Source organism: Grammomys surdaster, unplaced genomic scaffold (assembly GCF_004785775.1).
Source record: "Grammomys surdaster isolate TR1022 unplaced genomic scaffold, NIH_TR_1.0 349, whole genome shotgun sequence".
Taxonomy (NCBI): Eukaryota; Metazoa; Chordata; class Mammalia; order Rodentia; family Muridae; genus Grammomys; species Grammomys surdaster.
Window position 1 is genome coordinate 970663 of NW_021604768.1, and position 20870 is coordinate 991532.

Genomic DNA, 20870 nt, shown 5'->3' on the forward strand with positions numbered 1-20870 from the left:
TAAGGGGATGGGGGGTTCCCTGGTGGGTGGGGGATGGGGTAAGGGGACAACATATGAAATGTAAATAAAATATCCAATAAAAAATTAAAAAAAAAATTAGATAGCCATAAAAGTTCAATGGTGAGTGATGTTGAATGAGCAGACTATGTATGCAAATGTATAACAAAATAATTCTCTGAGAGGTTATGAGAAAGGAAACCAGCAGGAGGAAATGACCTTTGCTTACTGTAGGAGGGAATTATGTAAGTTTGTCTTGTTAATTTGGAATTGAAAAGTAAAAGTAGAGTCTAGACTCTAAATTCTGTAGTTTATTTGATTTTGTGGTAGTAGGTAACAGAGTTGTGAAAGCAGTATTCTTGTCTGAAATGTTCTTGTTCTTTAGGTATTACTGTAAGGAATTTAATTAAAAATTTTCTTAGAGGGACAACAGTAACAAAGTGGAATTTTGTGGACTTTTGTGAAGACTTTGTGCCACTGAATAATAACAGAGGGTTAAAGAATAGTAACAATTTAGAAAATTTTTCTATGACAATGGGTCATAGATATAGATATAGATATAGATATAGATATAGATATAGATATAGATAGATAGATAGATAGATAGATAGATAGATAGATAGATAGATAGATGTTATTAGACATAATAGTGTATATTTTCATTTTAAGACTATAAAACAGAGTATGGAAAATAAGACTATAATTTACATATGAAGGCAAATTTCAGCTTAGAAGCAAGAGAGAATTCTGCCACAGACAGGTCACTGGACAAATAAGGAAATGTCTCTGTGTGCTGTACTTGGGTGTGGTTGGCATATGTCAAACATACTATTACAGGTCAATATCAAAATGAACCCAGTGAGAATCCACTCTAAAAAGTAGATTTTTTTTATTCATATTCAACTATTTTACCAACTTAGATGTAAAAATAGTGACATTTTTGGAGAGCCATAACCAATGCAAAGGGACACAAAAGAGAATATACCCAACTTGGCTTTAAATCAGGCTTGGTATCCATATGGGCAGGTAAAAATATCTTCAGTATCTTAATGGAAATTTTTAATGGTATAAAATTAGATAATGTACTGGGAATTGCCATTAGCTGATCAATAGGATTTCATTTACAAGGAGTCTTGGCATAGAAACCAAGATTTCTTGCTATAAACTAGAGGTTTTCTTATGTAAATAATATAAAGCAAACATTATTTGATATTATTAAAGCTCCAAGACTTCTATCCTAAAATTATGTGTTATAGAAAAATAATTTTATTACAACAGTGTTTTAAATTGGAGGGTAGAAATGAAATTATATATATATATATATATATATATATATATATATATATATATATGCATGACAGTAGTATTCTCTTTATAGATTATTTGGATTTAGAGATTTTACATTTGCAATGAAGTTTATCATCATTAATTTCAGGCTAATTTTGGGAATATTTTTAAAAATGTGGACTAGTTTACATATCACTAGTATGTAAATTATAAATCTTAATGTTTTTATGATAATATTTAGAAGCTTAGACAAAATAAATGAAGTAAATGATAGAAACAGATAAAAAAAATCTCTTTGTTTTATTGATTTTTTGGTATTTCTGTTTGTTTCTGTATTATTGATGGTATCACTTGCTTTGATAATTTCTGCCATCCCAAGGAACCCAAGGAAAATACAAAAATGTTCATTGCATCCATGAAAATGGCAATGTTACGATCCATGAGCCCTTTGTTTTAAAAACAAACAACAGGTCTGCACAAAGAATTGGGAATAGGCTAGTTCACTGGAAATACTGCACAGCCCCAAAGCACAAGGCATCATAGAACAAGCCCACTCATTCCTCAAATAACAATTAAAGAAGGGCATACTGGGAGACCAAGGTCTAAAGCCTCAAAACAAATTATCAGATGCCTTATTTACACTTAATTTTTAAAACTTTGATAAAGAAATCCTATTTCCTGCCTATAAGAATTGGGGTACCATGTTTCCCTGCATCATCCCTCTACCCTTGGTCTACTGGAAGCATTCCGTAACCAACATCTCGGAGAACCAGCCTCACAGATAATCATGGGATGAGGTTTGCTTGTTTTTTCCCTGAATGAGCTTAGAAACCCTTCTGGATTTCTGGCTGCTCCATCAAGCTCTGTACCACCAAAGACCTAGGCGGAACAGATGGAAACTGAGGACCACATTGCAGATCCTCTCACAAACAGAGTCTGATGGGGAAGAGGGACTACTGGCAACTATGGAGCAGCACTCTCCTGACTATGGACCAAAACGGGAAAGACCGCAGAGAACAACTAGCCCTCACCCAGGTGACTTAGGGGACCCTTATAAACCAACACCAGACAATTTTCCCTGAAGGGAAAGAGACAGGACCCTATACCCTATTCTTGCTCATGTTTGCAATTAAAGCAGCCAATTCACAGACACACGTCTCTCCCCTTTTATGGACAGTGATAAGAAAGTCACCAATTCTACTCCTTGTGATTTGGGATTCCAGACTCACTATAATGTATAGCAATAACCTGTGGATGAAAGAAAACCCTTTTCCAGTTAATTCTATCCTAAAATTAGCCTTTAATGGCTGATAGGCTCTTCAGGAGGGCCTGGTGGAATTCTGCCTGAATGTAACTGCTTGTCCACTGGACTTTGTTGCTCTAGACAAAGTAGTAACAAGTGATTTTTATAATTGGACTAATTGTCAATGTGGACCCCAGAGAGGTTGGGCTGTTCCCAATTGTGCCCCTTCTGTAGATTATGACTCCATGACTCATATCCGGTACACATTAATAAGTGGTTCAATGGCAGGTGTTAACGGAAATTTCCCAGTAACCCCCAAAACACATCTCTTATTTTTCTGACTCTATACCTTTTGCTCACCTGGAGGTATCCTCAATATGTGACTAATGGAATTTGTGTGTATGTGGGGGGTGGTACTACAATGGAAATCCTCTTACATGGGATGCCTCTCAACCAATTTTCCAGTACCAGTGATCGCCCAAATGGCATCCTGCGGACAAGCATTTTCCAATGTGTTTGACCAATCTCTGCCTTAGTTTTTTTTCCCTGTAAGACCTACAACCAGATGATCACTGGGCTCTCCAATCAGCCGTACCTCTGTGGCCCCTGGTTCTGTAAGGATTATAGGCCAATCATCCCTATTAAGAGTGTCCCTTTTACGGCTTCATCTCCGAAGGAAATTGAACCAGACCTTTCTAAGAGGTTCACTGGACTTCCAACGACACCTCTCATGGTAGTCCAGTTCCCAATTTGACTTATACTAGGCATTCCTGCGTGAGACCTTATTTTTTTTTTCTTGTCTAGTTCCAAAGTGACACTCTCAACGCCAAGTAAAACTCCTCAGAAATAAACTACATTCTCTCCTCATGTGAGGATCCAGTGCTCAGAGATACTGACATTCTACCAATAATCTGGATCCCTGTTAATGTAACTGATGGCTGGAGTGGGGAACTTGTCATCTCTGATCATGTCCCATCCCAACATCATTAAAAAAGAGATTCTGGCATATGTGCCATCATAGCTGCCACAGTGGTAGGGCTCTTAGATGCAGCAGCTACAACCACTGAAGTAACTTTGCAAAACTCTGTGCACACAGGGTGACACACAATATATGTAAACCTGATGCCCTCCCCCACCCTGGTTTAGATAAGTAGTTCCGGGTAATCCAGCTCTTCCAATTAGGTGTATTAAATTGACACCATCCAGTGGGACTTTTACAGGATGATGTTAATCATCTATCAGATCTTGCCCAAGTTAATTGTGATCCAGGCTATCCTGCTAGATGCTTAACACAGGATCAGACACACCACAATAGTATGGTAGCACTAAATTTACAGCATAGCTATATAACAGTACATGGGATTCCTCATTCCTTTCTCTCTTACATCAGCTGAATCAAGACATTGCTTGCATTAATACTACTTCTGTAGATGTTATTATCTTGTGCCAAATGAACAGATTCTTTTAAGGATGTAGAGTCAAAACTTCACTAACTAGTTGCCCCAGCAACCCTTTTTCATTTATGGTAGTATTCTTGTTGGAGGTGAAATTGTATTTTTCATAATCTGAGGGTGAAGCCAGGACAATATTATCCCAGTGTAAACACTCAGAAGAGCTAAGAAAAACCTGTGCTGTGCCGGGCTGTAGATGCTTGTGACACTATTAGGGACAGGACATAAAGAGCTATGGTGAGTTCTTAGCTAGCATTGAAGTCTGTCTGAGCTTGAGCCTCACATCACTTCCTCTAGGATGTCTGGCTGGGGTGGTGGGAGCACCCAATCCTGTACATCTTGATGTACCTTTGCAGAGTTTTCTGTGATTCCGAAACTCCTACTTATATGCCTCTGTATTCAGCTTTATTATAGGATTGAGAGCCTAGATTGTACTCAGTGTTCAAACCAGCAAGGCCCCAACACTGATTCTGAAATACATATAATTGATTGTGAACTTGTTTTTAATAAGAACTTGCCACCAACATAAGCTACAGGATAGAGGTGGGATGGGTAGGAGATGGGTATGTAAGAAGTACCACATGACACCAGAGAAACACTGTAATTAAATGATACTATAGATATAATGAGCTCATCATACACCTACACAACATTTCTTCCCAACATTTCAGAATATACATTCTTCTCAGCAGCACTAGACATTTTCTATAAAGTAGTGTGTATATTAGGACAAAAAGTGAAATTTAAGAACTTCAAGTTCAATGAAACTGAAATCATTCTGTTTCTTTGATTGCAATGGAATAAAACTGAAAAAAGCAAGAGAAACAATAGAACATATATAAACTCATAAGATTAAATAACATGCTGTTGAATTAAAACCTCATTCAAGAAGTCAAGAATGAAATACATAATGTGAAAATAATCTACAGATTCAATGCACAATAAAGAACTTATTAAATCTTTCCTCCACATATAAAGAAAAAGCAATCATAAAATTTTCATGAAACAAAAAAAGACTATGGATAGCCAATAATTCTTGAATAAAAAGATATGGTTGGAGGTATCACCACACTGACTTTTAAGTTTTATTAGAGAACCATAGTAGTCTTAGTGTCATACTGAGGCACAAAACAGACAGAAGCTAATGGAATAGAATATGGGAGCCAGATATAAGCCTATAACCATCTGATTGTCTTCACAGAGATACAAAAGCATAACTGAAGGGCAGCATCTTCTACAAGTTATACTGGGAAACCTGGATATCAATCAATACACAGAGTAATGAAGCTGGATTTCCATCTCTATCCTTTGCACAATACTCAACAGCAAAGGGATCATAGACCTTAACATAAAACCTGTACTCTAAATTGCCAGAGGAAAAGTACAGAGCATACAAGCACAGGTCATGGTTTTCTGAATAGGACTCAAAGCCTAGGACCTCAAAACCCATCCTTCAACAAGGCCACACCTACTCTAAGAAGTCCACACCTCCTAATGGTAACACTTCCCATTGGTCAAGCTTATTCAAACCACCACAGGCTTTACTTTATAAATATAAGGCATAGAAACTTCTGGAACAAGCACCTAATCGTCCTGACTGAGGTAATAGAGTTGCCAACAACTAAAAAGGTCTTCACCTATTATATCTGTTAATTAAATGTCACTAATGAATGACATTGAAAATGATTCATCGATTTCTGTTCCATAGTTATTTCTTAATTTTAAGAAATGACAATCAGGTCTGGACATGTCCATTAGCATTCAAGTGGTGGAGAGTGACTGAAGCTGCAGAAGAGCCATTTGGTTTCTTGGTGTCGACTGAGTATATATGTATATGAAAATTTCACAACCACCCCATACTCACAGACATGCACCAAGGAACATTTTCTCTTGGAAAGTCATCAATAAACACTCTTTGAGTCATGGTCAATAAATGGCAGATACATTTCTCCTAAATGTGATGCCAGAGCCTAGTCTTGACAAAAACACCAGAATATGCAGAAAATGAAGGAGCTGGTTCCTTGGGCCAGAGATTGAAGCAATGAGGTAATCCTCAGCCCCACAGCTCATGAATTCCCTGATCACCTAATAGTTTAGAATAGAGAGAACATCTGCCATGAAGGACTGGGACTACAAACTGGACAAGAGTGCTGTGGTGATTTGAATAGAAATGGCCCCCATAGACTCATGTGTTTCAGTGCTTGGCCCATAGGTAGTGACACTATTAGGAGATGTGGCCTTATTGGGGGAAGTGAGTCACTGTGAGGGCAGGCTTAGAAGTCTCCTATGCTCAAGCTATGTCCATTGTGGCACACAGTCTCTCCTTGCTACCTGCAAATCAAGATAGAGAACTCTCAACTTGTTTTCCACCATCGTGTCTGCCAGCTTCATGAACAATAATGGACTAAACCTCTGAAACTGTAAGACAGCCCCAATTAAATGGTGTCCTTTATAAGAGTTGCTGTGGTCATGGTGTCTCTTCACAGCAATAAAACCCAAACTAAGACAAGTGTACTGGAGGAGCTACAGTGAAAGGGCAGCAGACCTTGCTGTTTGGAGGAGGCAAGAGCAGCCATGGCTGGGCCTTTCTAGAGGAAACAAAACCACCAAGGAGGACTGTCTTTAGTGCCAGGGTATGGGTACCCAAGACTTCTGGGGACTGGAACAATAGAAACAACACAAATCCTCAGATCGTACTACAGACTGTCTGATACTGGGGCCTGCACAACCTCCAGAAACTAAGGCTGGGCTAGTTGGGAGCTTCTCCTGATCCAGGATTCTTTAATGTATCCTGGCAGGGTTCTTTGTGATTCTGAAGCATCTAACTACAGACTTACATTATAGAGGCTCTGAGAGCCTAGCTAGTCCCAGACACTGGAACCACAGTGTCCCCATTAAACTTGTTGAGTAGGTAAAGGACTGTGAACTCCTCCTCTCCATAGGAGCTGGCCATGAGAGTAATGCAGGGGGGAGATGGACAGGGTAGGGGGATAAGATCTTCAGAGGAGCCAGGTGTGGAGTGCACTTCAGTGAAACAGCTATGTTTTTACAGGGAGGCGGATATAGATGTAAAATCATGACTAGGATGGGGTCCTCATATGCAGACTCAGAAAACTCTAAGTTTTGAAATCAGAGAGTGGTTTTCAGGGTGCTTGGCAAATTCGTTTTATCCGTGTCACATTTCTCAAAGTTACATGCAATTCCCCTCCTGTGATATCTTCCACATACATTTACTTAGAGGAGACAACCTCGTATTTCCAGTGAAGGCTTTCCACAACCTCCTGTCAATACCAACACTTACCCTGGGCTTGTTACTGAAAGAGCTGCAAACACAGTGACTTGGGGCTTGAAGAGAAGATTGCTGGTATCCTAGAAGGACCTTAGGAGTCCTCTGTGCCTTCTACATGGGGCTAAATGTGATACATGAATGGTGGACTTGCCTTGGCCCCATCTGTTGCCTTCTGGCTCTTGTAACCTCTGCCTCATGAGTTCAAGTTCTATGACTTTGTCCTGTCCCAGCAAGCTTTCCACCTACTCCACGTGGGATCTACCTTACTGTATGGGAACGGGCCAAATATTCTGTTTCAGGTCAATGACTTACTGGAAAAAGACTTGGGACTACAGGTCTATCATACCATTGCACTAACTTCCTCCCAACTAGTTAAAGGCTGTAGCCTATGGGCTCCTGTTTCTCCCTCTCGTCATGCATGCAAGACTCTCAAGGGAGACATAGAGAACCTTAGTTAAAACTGGTAAGTTCTGCAGACTCAGGAGCTGAGAATACAGAGAGGGAGTAACTCACAGAGATGTCAGAAAACTTGTTAGCAATGTGTGTCTCAAAATTCCCTCACCAGGGCCTGTAAAATGACTTGGCAAATAAGGGTGCCTGCCTACAAACTTGTGGTCAGAGTTCAACCCCAGAACCCACATTGTGGAAAGAGATAACTGACTCTAAATGCCCAGATCAAAGTACATAGACCAAAATACACAACCAAAGAGACAGAATAAACATCTGCCAAGCAAAGGATACCAGAGGAGGTAACTCATACTGAGGAGCCAGCCCAGAGTGAGGGGATCTGAGTTATGATGGACCTGCAAGTCAGAGGATAAAGGAGCAGATGGACCTTTTCTCTCAGTGTTTTTGTAGCTTAGCTGCTACTGGACTTTTGGATAATAATATAATATATTGATGTTGTCAAGTATCTGTGAGTATGACAAGCCCTAGGATAGAACAGATTGGCATCCTTCAACAGGGCACTGTACACAGTTATCAGGGTATACAGAAGTTCCTGGTGCACTCACCATGACTCAGTTGACATTAGCAGTCCCTGGGTTCACTTCACCATGCACATAACCTGAGGAAAGACAGGCTGGATTTCAGTGCAAATGGCATATGTGCTCTGAGCTTGTCAGCAACTTTCCGGCCCTTATCAGAAGTTGGGGCAGAATTCTTTTATGCCCAGAGAGTGTGCTGCAATTGATAATGCCCACCTACCTCTTCCTGGGCCTCTCCAATCTGATAGTGTAAACTTTGTTGATCTCTTTCTAAGCTTTCCCAGTCCAATCCACTGAACTCACCTCACCTGTGACCCCTGCTGTGGGTCACCAGACTCTGGCAGGTCACAAGGGTTCTCCATGCAGCAAGATCTGCCTGACTCACTCATGGCTACTGTTTGGGACATTTTTTGTTTGGATTCCTCGGCTTAGAATCATTGACAATTGTAAGGATGGAGTTGCATCCTATCTCCTCCCTCATCTCACCCTATTCTACAACATACTTGGGAACATCAAATTGTCAGATCCTGTAGAGGATGCTCAGGATTACTTAGAGCAGGTGCATTGGCTGAATGCTTTGTGTCACACCTGTGAACACAGAACCCAAGAAGCTGAGATTGCAGACCAGTCTGTACTACAGATAGTATTCTGTCTCAAAAACTAAAATAAAAAACAGAAAATGTAGATATGTGTTCACCTAATTTGAGGTCTCCCAATTGCTTCTCCTGTTACAGCTTTCTGCTCCCTGCTCTTCACACCAACACCCATATTGGGTTGGTGAGTATAAGAACCAGGGATCATGGTGACTCCATATTGGAGATCAGAGATCCTGGCATTCAAGAAGGACTTCAGATGCCATGTTGTGTCTGTCCAGAAGGCCAGAGAAGGAGCAGAAACTGAAGAAGTGGCTGTGCCCTGCCTACTGGCTATTAGTTTTCTGTCGCTTCTGCCTTATCAGTTCTTCTGCAATAAGAACTTTGCCCCAACCAATCAAATGTCCACACCTACACCCATAAAGGTACAAATTCCTGCCTGAGCCAGGCAGATCTGTTCTGTTTCCTGCTGTGAGACTCTCATCTTGCAGCAGCACAGGTTTAAGCCTGAGATTCAACCATGCCTTTGGCTAGACTTCCTGACTGGCTGTATGTTGTAGCCTATGGGCTCCTTCTTCTCCTCCAGCCTGTGCATGGTGAGACTATCTTAGTGAGCAGAAGGGACATGGGTCAGAGCTGCTCCAGTTCTGTAGAATCAGAGGTTGAGCTTGTGGGATGGAAGGCAACAGGGAAGAAAAAGGAGCTGGTGGAGAATGACAGATGACAGGATGGGGATTGAGTGCTTGCTAATGATGCATAAAGGCACACAAGGGTCAGAGGTGTCTGAGGTTAGCACATACTGAAAAGAGAACAGGGACAGGAGAACCAGCAGGACAGGTCCCTCCTCTGTGTGTGGTTGTACCTAGAAATGCTACTAAACATTGATAATAAGTCCATCATAATGCCAAGTGGCTCTGAGCCTGTCACTTTGTTGAATACGGAAGAGCCCTGTCAGTTTGCAAGAAGGTCATTGGACAAGGTATCTGTCCCTCGGTGATCCAGAAGCCTTCATTTCCACATCCTACTGCAGAACTGAGACAACCCAGCATACATCCCCCATGGATCATGGTGATGACAAGGTAGAAATTCCCAAATGTGGTGACAGCTGATGACATCTCTCTACTTACAGGCCAGGACTCAGACAGCCCCATCAGGAACACACACACTGGCCAGGTGAGGGGCAGATTTGTCCACGTGAAGGACACTAAAGCAGGTGTCCACACCTTCCTGGGAATTCCCTTTGCCAAGCCTCCTGTAGGACCACTGCGCTTTGCACCTCCTGAGGACCCTGAGCCATGGAGTGGTGTAAGGGATGGAACCTCAGAGCCTGCCATGTAAGTTCTGGGACCTAGGGGAATTTAGGCCTGTGCTCTAGGCCACAGTCAAGTGCTTCTGCCACCTCAACTCTATAGCTGTTTTCTGCCTGTGCTGAGGGGCATTTCCAATGCATGTTTCTGAAAAATGTGCTAAGGATTAAAGTAGAAAAATGGTGCCAGCCTGCTGGGTCAGAGCTTGGCACCTGTAGCGAGTTAGTTGAGAGTACTTCAGTAAGGAGCAGAGACTGTATCCATTCTTCACTGTCCCTGTGATCATTCATTGTCCCTGTATCATTGACTAAGGAAAGTACACATGCTTCCAACTGGAGACTATGTGGAACAAGGAGGTACCTTATTGGTACTTGGAAACAAACTGTAGAATGTCTCACTATTCTATAAAATGGTATTGTCCATGCATTCCTATAGTTGCTAGGTGGGCACAGTAGCCCATGACCCAAATATCTTTGTTTTATTTCTGTTGCTGTGATAACATATCCTTAGATAACAAATTAGTGAAGACAGATTTTATTATGGATGACACTTCAAGCATATAATCAACCATAGGTGGGAAATCACAGAGGCAGAAGTTTAAGAAAGCTGATTGAATAACATTCATAATGAGGAACACAGTTTAAAGTCACAGGCATGCCTACTAACCTTCACATACCTTCTCCATTCTTACACAATCCAGCAGCCCCTTCCTAGGGAATGGTGCCTCCTCCCATAGGCAGATATTCCTATTGCAAAGAACATTATCAAGACAACTTTCCACTGGCATGCTGATCTCCCAACAGGATCAAGACAATCTCTTAGTAAGATTCTTTTCCCAGGTTATTCTATGGTGTGTCAAGTCAACAATCAAATCTAACCACCATGCCAGAATTTAGATTTTATATACATAAAGATTGAATGTTGGAACAGACAGCATATAATTTTCAGTGAAGCAGTCAGAAGTCTCCATAAAGTAGCCACCCAGAATATAACCATGTATAGTGAGACCTCCATGAAAAAATTTGTCTCTACTTCCATTTGCACAGGACTGGTGGCCTTACTGTGGTAGGGACTTTAGAGAAGAATCATGTTAGCAAGCCATCATGGAAAGCAGTAGCTGTGGGTTCCTAAGAGAAAATTCAGACTAAGATACAGATTTGATCACCACATACCTTCAAATTCCTGCCTTCCATTTTCACTAGGTGTCTGCAGATTGATATGATGAATTCAGAGGTTTTCAAGGAGATGAAGGTGACCATGCTTCCCATCCCTATGTCTGAGGACTGCCTGTATCTCAACATCTACACACCAGCCCACGCCCATGAGGGCTCTAACCTGCCTGTGAGTGTCAGGCTAAAGCCATTGGTAACAGATCATTTATTTCTATGAAGGATGGAAAGGAACAAAATAATTCTCAGCACCACTGTAGTTTAGATGCTTATTAGTTTTCTTACCTTACTAAGTTCAAGAAGGTCATATCACCCCATGGCAAGCTGCTTAAACGTGTGTGTGTGTGTGTGTGTGTGTGTGTGTGTGTGTGTGTGTGTGTGCATGTGTGACTCAGTGTTCTGGGGCTCTGGGAGGTAAGAGGTTCTAGGTACTAGATTAAACCAGGAATTCAATCAGTTTGATTTGCCAACTAAGGATGGTCCACAAAGGTTAAATATTGACGTCACCCAAATTTCTATCAGCAAGTTATGTGTTAGGCCAGTGGGATCTGAAGCCCACTCTGATTAGCAATCAGGAAAGTCACTTAGGAAGACACTCCAGTTTTTGTTCTACTTAGATGGGTCTGGGAATGACAATGACTTTAATTTACAACTGGAGTCTAATCAATGCTGAGATTTTCTGTTGGGAAAACAGGAATGGAAACATGCTCACAGGCCTAAAGCACCTCATCTGTGGCTCACTTCTGAGATCCTGAAGAGATCTGTTTGTAGGTTGACCTGCACAGAACAAAGCAGTTGATAACCTAGTGGGCAGTCTAGGAGAGCATGGGATGTGTGTGGGCCTCCTGGCATCTAAGTTGCTCTTTCCAGGTGATGGTATGGATCCACGGTGGTGCACTGGTTCTAGGATGGGCTTCTATGATTGATGCATCCACACTGGCAGCTACTGAGGAAATAGTAGTTGTCTCCATCCAGTATCGCTTGGGTATCCTTGGCTTCTTCAGGTAAGCCTGGAAGTGGGCTAGGTAATGGGGACTAAGTAGTATATGGGCAGCCATGCAATTATTCTTCCTGCTACTTCTCAGCACTGGAGACCAGCATGCCAGAGGCAACTGGGGATACCTGGACCAAGTGGCTGCCCTACACTGGGTACAGAAAAATATCGCTTACTTTGGAGGCAACCCTGACAGGGTCACTATATTTGGTGGATCAGCAGGAGGCACAAGTGTATCTTCCCATGTTGTGTCCCCATTGTCCCAAGGACTCTTCCATGGAGCCATTATGCAGAGTGGAGTGGCCCTGCTGCCTGACCTTATTTCTGACACTTATGAGGGGGTCTACAAGGTAAGTGCCCTCAAGAACACCTGCCCCTAAAATGCTACCTCTGTCATTGCCTATGGAGATCTGGTGTTCAGTTAAGTGAATTTTATGTATGCTGAGAATGCAATATGACACCAAATTTCTATCCAGTGGCTTCTGTCATTGACAAAAACACTTATGCATGGATTCCTAATTGGTTTCTTATCGATCTGATAAAGACAATTACCAAATTCCTTGGAGAGGAAAAGGTTTCTCTCAGCTGACATCTTATGACCAATCTTGAGGAAAGGATGCACTCAGGCCAGTAGCTGGAGACAGAACTTAATCAGAGGCAAAAGAGCAACACTCTTCCTGGCTTGTTACCTGTGACTTCCTCAGTTTTCCCTCTTATACAACCCAGAACACCTTCCCATGGGTGGCACTGCTATAGTGAGGTGGGCTCTTCTGCATCAGTCACTTCTCAGGAAAATTCCCAGATTTGCCTATGGACCAGTCTGATAGAGGAAATTTTTTCTGCTGAAGTTCCTCATTCCAGAAGATCATGGATTGTGTTGAGAAAAAGAAATCTAACAAGAACACATGAATTGATGGAAATGGTCAGATGGTAAAAATATTTGCTGTGCAAGTGTGAGGTTCCAAGTTTAAATCCTCTGAAGCCATACAAAGCTGATGGTGACAATAAGTGTCAGAAACCCCAGTGTTCCTATGGCAGTATAGAAAACAAAGACAGAAGACTCCCGGGAAGGTCATAGGCCAGATAAGTTGGTGTAGACAAATGCAAACAAGGAATATGATGACAGGTAACAGCTGAGACTGTGCTCTGACTTTCACGGGCAAAATGTGCTACACCATACCTATTGTCACCCATGAGTAACACACACACATACACACAAACACACACAGACACCAAAGTAACAAAAAACAAAATGCAGGTAGAATACTCTTTCCCAGCTGTCACCTCTAAGCAACAGAAAATGTGAAAACTTCTACTTCCTCTGGTCATACATAACAAACATTAGGATGTGGTATTTATGGGCAATAATTTCTAGTAGAATCACAGAAACTCTGATCCCTGCTACTAGGGATGAATTAACAATTATCTGTTCTATTTACAGAGAGTAGCCAACCTATCTGGATGTGAGGCCACAGACTCAGAAGCCCTGATACACTGCCTGCGAGCAAAGAATAAACAAGAGATTCTGGCTATTAACCAGGTTGGGAAAACTGTTTGTCTTGGAGGACCTGATGAACAGAATGTAGAATTGCCATTATTTACTACTCAAATGTGCTAACTCATCCTCATGGTTTGGTGTCCTTTCAGTACAGTGTGCACAAAGAACAAGACAAGCTAATTATTGTGTAAAGTTGTTTCCAGAATGTGAAGAAAACCCTGGGATGAGATAGGATATAGGGAGTTGCTGTGGATAGTCATGGGCATTAGAATATTTATATGATTGATCTTCAGCACTGACCATCAATGCTGTATAGGTCTTCAATATCATCCCTGGTGTGGTGGATGGGAAGTTCCTACCCAAGCATCCTCTGGAGCTGTTGGCCTCTAAGGATTTTCATTCTGTCCCCAGCATCATTGGTATCACCTCAGATGAATGTGGCTGGGGAGTCCCCAAGGTGAGACCTAGTTCTAAGCCCCTGAGAACATAAACTCAAATGGTAGGTACTCGGAACTCAGAGATACCTTGGTGTAGTTCCAAACCATCCAATACTTAAGACTATCCTCTCCCTCCCAGTTGATGGGCCTTGACCATGTCATAGAGAAGATAACCAGAGAGACACTGCCAGATGTTCTGAAGAGCACTGCAGCACACATGGTGAGAGAGACCTTGGTTCCTGTCCTGATAGAGAAGGTTCCTGTATATTTTTCCCAGATGATATGCCCAAAAATAAAGTATATGAGTGTGTGTGTGTGTGTGTGTGTGTGTGTGTTTATGTGTGTGTATGCTTCTGTGGGGAATCAATGAAAAGCTTCTACTTTTCCCCTACACCCCATTTTATTGCTGGCCACATTCCTTACTTAGAGGCTGCTGCCTCCTGTCATCGTTCTTCCTGATTCCTTCTGGTACAGATGCTGCCTTCAGAATGTGGTGACCTGTTAATGGAAGAGTACATGAGGGACACAGAGGACCCAGAGATCCTCCAAGCGCAGTTCAGAGAGATGATGGCGGACTTCATGTTTGCAATCCCTGCTCTCCAAGTGGCACATTTCCAGCGTGAGTACATCTGGGACTAGACCAAGTAAGGGAGTGCTCAGATCTGTGGGACCCAGGTGAGCGCTGCAGTGTCCAGTCCAGGCCTATGTCTTGGTTAGGTCTATTATGGCAGAAAGCTTTCCCTGAAAAAATCTTTATGTCTAGTCTAAAGGTTGGCAGCCTTTCCGGGGCTAGAAGAGGAAAGACGTTAGTTACCCTCAGTGTCTTACCATCTCCTCAGCTGGGAATGAAAGGGTCTCTGTTTAACAAAGGATTCCTGTGTCCAGTGCTCCAGTCTGGATCTCACCACTCAACTGTTATTACAGATCACACTTCTCCCCCTAAAACATCCTACAGTTAGAACATAAACCCTTCCTAGTTTGGCTTGCACTAGAAGGAATGAGAGCACACTGCTATAGAAATGAACCTGAGAAACATCAAGTAGAGCAAGGTTTCCTGTCACCAAAGGTTAAGCAGATAAGTTCCATATTACAAATCATGTCAATATGTGTCCTCCCTTCCAGGTTCACATGCTCCTGTGTACTTCTATGAGTTCCAGCATCTGCCCAGCTTCATCAAGCATGCCAGGCCGTCCCATGTGAAGGCAGACCATGGTGATGACATTCTGTTTACCTTTGGCACCTATTTGTGTGGCATGAATGGTGAGTATTTCATGTTTTCCTAGAGCTAAATTGAGCATCAGATGAATTCCTGAGGAATTATAGAGCTCTCTGTCAAATTGGGAAATTAAGAGTCTTGGAAAGGACAGGAGAAATGTTCCCCATATCTGGGCTTTAAAAAAAATCCCCAGGCTTCTCCTTTTAAATTATCCTAGAGTTAGAATATAAACTCTTCCTAGTTTGGCTTGCACTAGAAGGAATGAGAGCACACCTCTGTAGAAATGAACCTGAGAAACATCAAGTAGTGCTTTTGATCAATCCTGTATTCTGAGTGGGAGGGAAGATGGTATAGACCAGGTCTAGGTTTTTCCCACAGGATGTGGTTTCTGTAGGAGAGCATGAGTTGGCACCTGCATGAGGAGGCTAGCACTTGGTACTCCTTCTGTCTACAGTTGACATCACTAAGGAGGAAGAGCTGTTAAAAAGGAGGATGATGAAGTACTGGACTAACTTTGCAAGAAATGGGTGAGAATACTTCCCATTCTAAACCTTCTTATAGTCAGGTCTAATGTGTGCCCCATCAGTATGCATGGGTCCTTAATTACATGATAGTCTTCAGCCCAGAGTATACTCAGGCAGATACCTTCCAGCTGCCATTTACTGTTCATCCCAAAGACTGGTTGGGTGAGTCACACTATTGTGGTACTCTTCTTTAGATTGTACCTCTGAGAGAGAGACACATAACTAACCATCTGCCCTTGCTGGACATGCAGTAGACACTGGTGGAGACACTTGTATCTATATCAGTACATCAGTTCATCTGTCCACTGAGGCCTTTGGTCTGCTCATCCACTGCCTTCACCAAATATGATCATCAGGCTTTGGGTGAGAGACCTTCACTCTTCCTTGCTGGCTGGCATATCCACAGGAACCCCAACAGTGAGGGTCTACCCTACTGGCCTATGTTGGACCAAGATGAGCAGTATCTACAGCTGAACACCCAGCCTGCTGTGGGCCAAGCCCTGAAGGCCAGAAGGCTACAGTTCTGGACCAAGACTCTGCCCCAGAAGATCCAGGAGCTAAAGGGTTCTCAGGACAAGCATGCAGAGCTGTAGCATCCTGTGTCAGGAAAGGTGTGTGAGGTTGAAAGCAGATGGGGTAATTCTGAAGTTACCAAGTCCATTGATCTATAATCATTTGTTCCAATAAGTACATAGGCATTTCTAACCTCAGCATTTGTTCTTTCAGACATGCATGAAAACGACTCTGTGTGTTATTCCTTATCATTCTGGACAAACTTTCATTAGAGTCAATAAAAGCTCTAATAACAGTGTGGATGTGTCAGACCCAAAGTACCCCCATCTTCTTTAACCCTTCACTGGACTAGGCTAATCTTTCCTCCCTCTCTCCCTCAATCTCTTCTTCCCTTCCTTTCTTCCTTCCTTCATTCCTCCCTCCCTTCCTTCTTTCCATCTTTGACTCTACTATCGTCTACCCATTCTCAGTTTCCTCTTCTCCAAGTACCAGAACCTGTTCAAATGAAGTGGATGCTTCTGGGACTGTAGGCCACAGGAGACTGTTTGCATCAAATTCTGTATCCTCTCTCATCAAGTTCACGTTTTCTCATATTTATAATTATTAGAAAGTCTGCTTTCCCTAAGTCTTTTTCCCTTCAGACGTCTGTTCCTATAAGATCATTAACTGCAGGTATGACTTATAGTACCTGTGTCCTCAGATGTGTGGGCAAAGAGAGGAGAATTCCATAAATCTGAGGCAAGATAAAGAGACCACCACCTCTGAAGCAAAACAAAAATCATAACTTCAGTAACTTACAACAACAGCAACAAATGTGCAGTCTTATAGATTGTGAAATTCTGGGTTGCGATGCCCACAGATTTGCTGTTTGGTGAGAAGCAGTTCTCTGGGAAATCAGTCTCAAGGATTCCTTCTTGCACCCTCTCCTGGTAGGATGTGCAAACAAGGCCATTGCAAGGATAATATTAAGTCCTTGCTGACTTGAACTGGGAGCAGGGAAGACCTTCCTCTCAGTAAGACTGACCACTTAGGATATTTCCATTTTATGTGCACAGTACTGATTGAAGTTCCTACTGCCAGCATGCCTCTGCTCACCAGCTCTGTATAGACACACTAAACTGGGAAAAGACACTTAGAATATGCTCTAGACTTGTAATTATTATCTCATTTGTGATAGCTTGAGTATGAATTGTTTTTATGGTGCTAGGAATTGATCTTAGGACTTGTGCCCGTTAGGCAATGGTTCCACACATGAACTACACACTCAGACTAGTGTGGATTCTTTACATGCAATTGAATTATTCTATTTTAGGTGTAAGGTTGACAACCCATGAGTAAGTTTTATACTTCCCTCAGGCTCTTTTCCTGCCATTCAGTATCTTAAGCCCTGCTTCAGAGTAAACATGACATTACTTTATCTTACTATCCTGGAACTTGTCTCAAATCCAATATTAATAGAATATTTTGTGACTGTTTTGTGACACTTCACATGTTTTTTGTTTCCTTTTATTGCAGAATGTCATCTAACTGTGCACACAACATACTTTATCCACTTACCAGTCTATGAAAACTGTTGTCCTTGCTAACTAGCTCTGCTTACTGGAGACATGGTATTTTATATAGTCCAGGAGGAGCCTGAACACATGATCTCACTGTCTTGCCTTTCTGAGTGGTTGGATTATAGAGTCATAGGTTCAACCATCCCAGGTTTGGATTTTAATACGTTGTATGGACATTTCCACACATGATGTCAGGTGATCATATATATTAAAATTTTGAATTTACAACCTAGAGCAGAATTGCTAAGTCATGAGACATGTGTTAAGCATCTGAAACTGTTGTTAGGCTAGGGATATAGCAGTGGTAGACAGATGCCAATGTATTTACAAAGCCCTGGGCACCATAAAAATTAAAATAAAGCCAGATCATACAATACAGGCTTTCAGTCCTAGCTACTCAGGGAGCTAAGATGCTAGGGATCACAAGGCAAGACCTGATTGAGATATAGAGTAACTCCAAGCAAAACTGGAAAATTTAGTTGTGGTCTGTCTCCACATAAAAAGTACAAAAAATGACCCATAGGTGGCGACTGAGCACACTATTTTTTAAATTATTATTACATTTATTTAAATTTCAAAAGTCCCGCTTCCTGGTTCCTCTTCCATGAGCTCCCACCCCATTTCCCCCTCTCCCTTGCCTGTAAAAGTATGGTCCCCAACCCACCTAACCACTCCCACTTCTCCTCTTTCACATACCCCTTCTCTGGGGCATCAATCCTCCAAAGGATCAAGCACAATCCCTCCCACTGAGGCCAGACAAGGCAGTCGCCTGCTACATATGTAGCAGGGGCCATAGACCAGTCCATGTATGCTCTTTGACTGGTGGCTTAGTCTCTGGGTGCTCTGACGGGTCTAGTTAGTTGACACTGTTGTTCTTCCTATGGGGAATCCCTTCAGCTCCTTCAGTCCTTCCTCTAACTCTTCTACAGGGGTCCCCAGGCTTGGTCCTATGGTTGGCTGTAAGTATCTTCATCAGTCTCAGTCAGGTGCTAGCAGAGCCTCTCAGAGGGCAGCCATGTATAGTTTCTGTCTGCCAGCACATCTTGGCATCAGCAATAGTATCGGGGTTTGGTATCTGCACATGGGATGGATCTCAAGGTGGTACAGTCTCTGGATAGCCTTTCCTTCAGTCTTTGCTCCATTTTTTGTCCTTAGATTTCTTTTAGATAGGAACAATCCTGGGTTAAATTTTTTGAGATGAATGGGTGGCCCTATCCCTCAACAGGATGCCATGTCTATCTACTGGAGGTGGTCTCTTCAGGTTTTATCTCTCTGATGTTGGCAATTCAGCTAATGTCATCCCCATTGGGTCCTGGGAGTGACTGAGAACACCTTTAATCCAGCATTTGGGAAGCAAAAGCAGGTACATTTCTGAGTTCCAGGCCAGCCTCTTCTACAGAAGGAGTTCCTGGATGTTCAGGGCTACACAGAGAAAGAGTGTCTTGAAAAAAAAGTACAAAAAAAGTCTAAAAATTTAATTTTAATTAGTGAGTTGTAAAAGAAAGGGACATAGAAAAAGGAAGAGGAGAAATGAAGAAAGAAGAGGATGAGGAAGAAGAAGAGAAAATAGAGGCCTACATATAGACTGGGAAAAGATTTTCACCAACTCTACATCTGACATAGACTCAATATCCAAAATATATAAAGAACTCAAGAAGTCATACACCAACAACTCAAATAATACTACTTTAAAAAGGGGAACAGACCTAAACAGAATTCTCATCAGAGAAACACTTAAAGAAATGTTCAACATCCTTAATCATCAGGAAAATGCAAATCAAAATGACTCTGAGATTCCACCTTACACCCATAAGAATGGCTAAGATCAAAATCTCAAGGGAGAGCACTTGCTGATTAGGATGTGGAGTAAGAGGAACACTCCTCCACTGCTGGTGGGAGTGCAAACTTGTACAACCACTCTGGAAATCAATTGAGACTTTTCTCAGAAAATTGGGATAGTACTACCTCAAGACCCAGCTATACCACTCCTGGGTATACCCAAAAGATCCTTGACCATCCCACAAGGACACTTGTTCAACTATGCTCAATCAGCTTTATTTGTAATAGCTGGCAACTAGAAGGAACCCAGATGTCCTTCAACTGAAGAATAGGTAAAGAACATGTGGTTCTTTTACACGATGGAATACTACTCAACTCAGCTATTAAAAATAAAGACATCATGAATTTTGCAGAAAAATGGATAGAACTAGAAAATATCATCCTGAGAGAAGTAACCCAGAACTAAAAGGACATGCATGGTATATACTCATTTATAAGTGGATATTAGTCAGAAAAGACAGGATAATCACACTATAATCCACAGAACCACAGAAGCCAAAAAAGCAAGGAGGGCCCAGAGGAGATGCTTGGATCTTTCTCAGAGGGGGAAATAAAACAGATATCAAGGTGGATGAATGGAGAGAACTAGGTGGGAGAAGGAAAGGAAGAGAAACTTAGTTGAAGGGTGATAAAGTGTAGGAGGAGTAGGGGAGAAGAATAGAATTTGGTGGTGGTGGGGCATCTCTAGGACATGCCAGAGACCTGGGAGAGGAGGAGGCCCCAGGGAGTGCATGGGAGTGACTCTAACTGAGACTCCTAGCAGTGAGGGATATGGTGTTTGAAGTGGCCTCTTCCTGTTGCCAGGAAGGACTCACAGTGGAGGTATAAGGACAGTGATCCACAAAACCTTCCAAAATGTTCCTGTTTAAAGATGTGCAGGGACAAAAACGGAGCAGAGACAGAGAGAATGTCCAACCAGTGACTAGCCCTTATTGAGACCCACCCTATGGGCAAGAAAGAACCAATCC

General features: G+C 42.1%; 1 protein-coding gene across 3 annotated transcripts; it reads left to right on the top strand.

Moving 5' to 3' along the window:
• The first annotated feature begins 9297 nt into the window (after window positions 1-9297).
• LOC114630974 (pyrethroid hydrolase Ces2a-like) lies at window positions 9298-16802 on the top strand. Of its 3 annotated transcripts, XM_028779295.1 has the most exons (13): window positions 9298-9442; window positions 9976-10180; window positions 11356-11494; window positions 12193-12326; window positions 12408-12666; window positions 13758-13856; window positions 14131-14271; window positions 14391-14471; window positions 14726-14870; window positions 15374-15511; window positions 15922-15994; window positions 16398-16602; window positions 16718-16802. In XM_028779295.1, exons 1-12 carry the CDS (start codon window positions 9367-9369, stop codon window positions 16582-16584), a joined length of 1677 nt encoding a protein of 558 aa, XP_028635128.1. In that variant the 5' UTR covers window positions 9298-9366; the 3' UTR covers window positions 16585-16602; window positions 16718-16802. The 3 variants fall into 3 exon arrangements, with proteins under 3 accessions (XP_028635128.1, XP_028635127.1, XP_028635129.1); XM_028779294.1 differs by having other exon boundaries at window positions 16398-16802; XM_028779296.1 differs by lacking the exons at window positions 16398-16602; window positions 16718-16802 and adding an exon at window positions 16186-16233.
• Window positions 16803-20870: the final 4068 nt, after the last annotated feature.

Excerpts from the sequence above, each read along its gene's own strand:
- LOC114630974 (XM_028779294.1), top strand. The coding sequence starts at position 9,367 with ATGCCTTTGGCTAGACTTCCTGACTGGCTGTATGTTGTAGCCTATGGG. Across the intron at positions 12,327-12,407 it reads GGTATCCTTGGCTTCTTCAG|CACTGGAGACCAGCATGCCA; the intron begins GTAAGCCTGGAA and ends GCTACTTCTCAG. Across the intron at positions 14,272-14,390 it reads GTGGCTGGGGAGTCCCCAAG|TTGATGGGCCTTGACCATGT; the intron begins GTGAGACCTAGT and ends TCTCCCTCCCAG.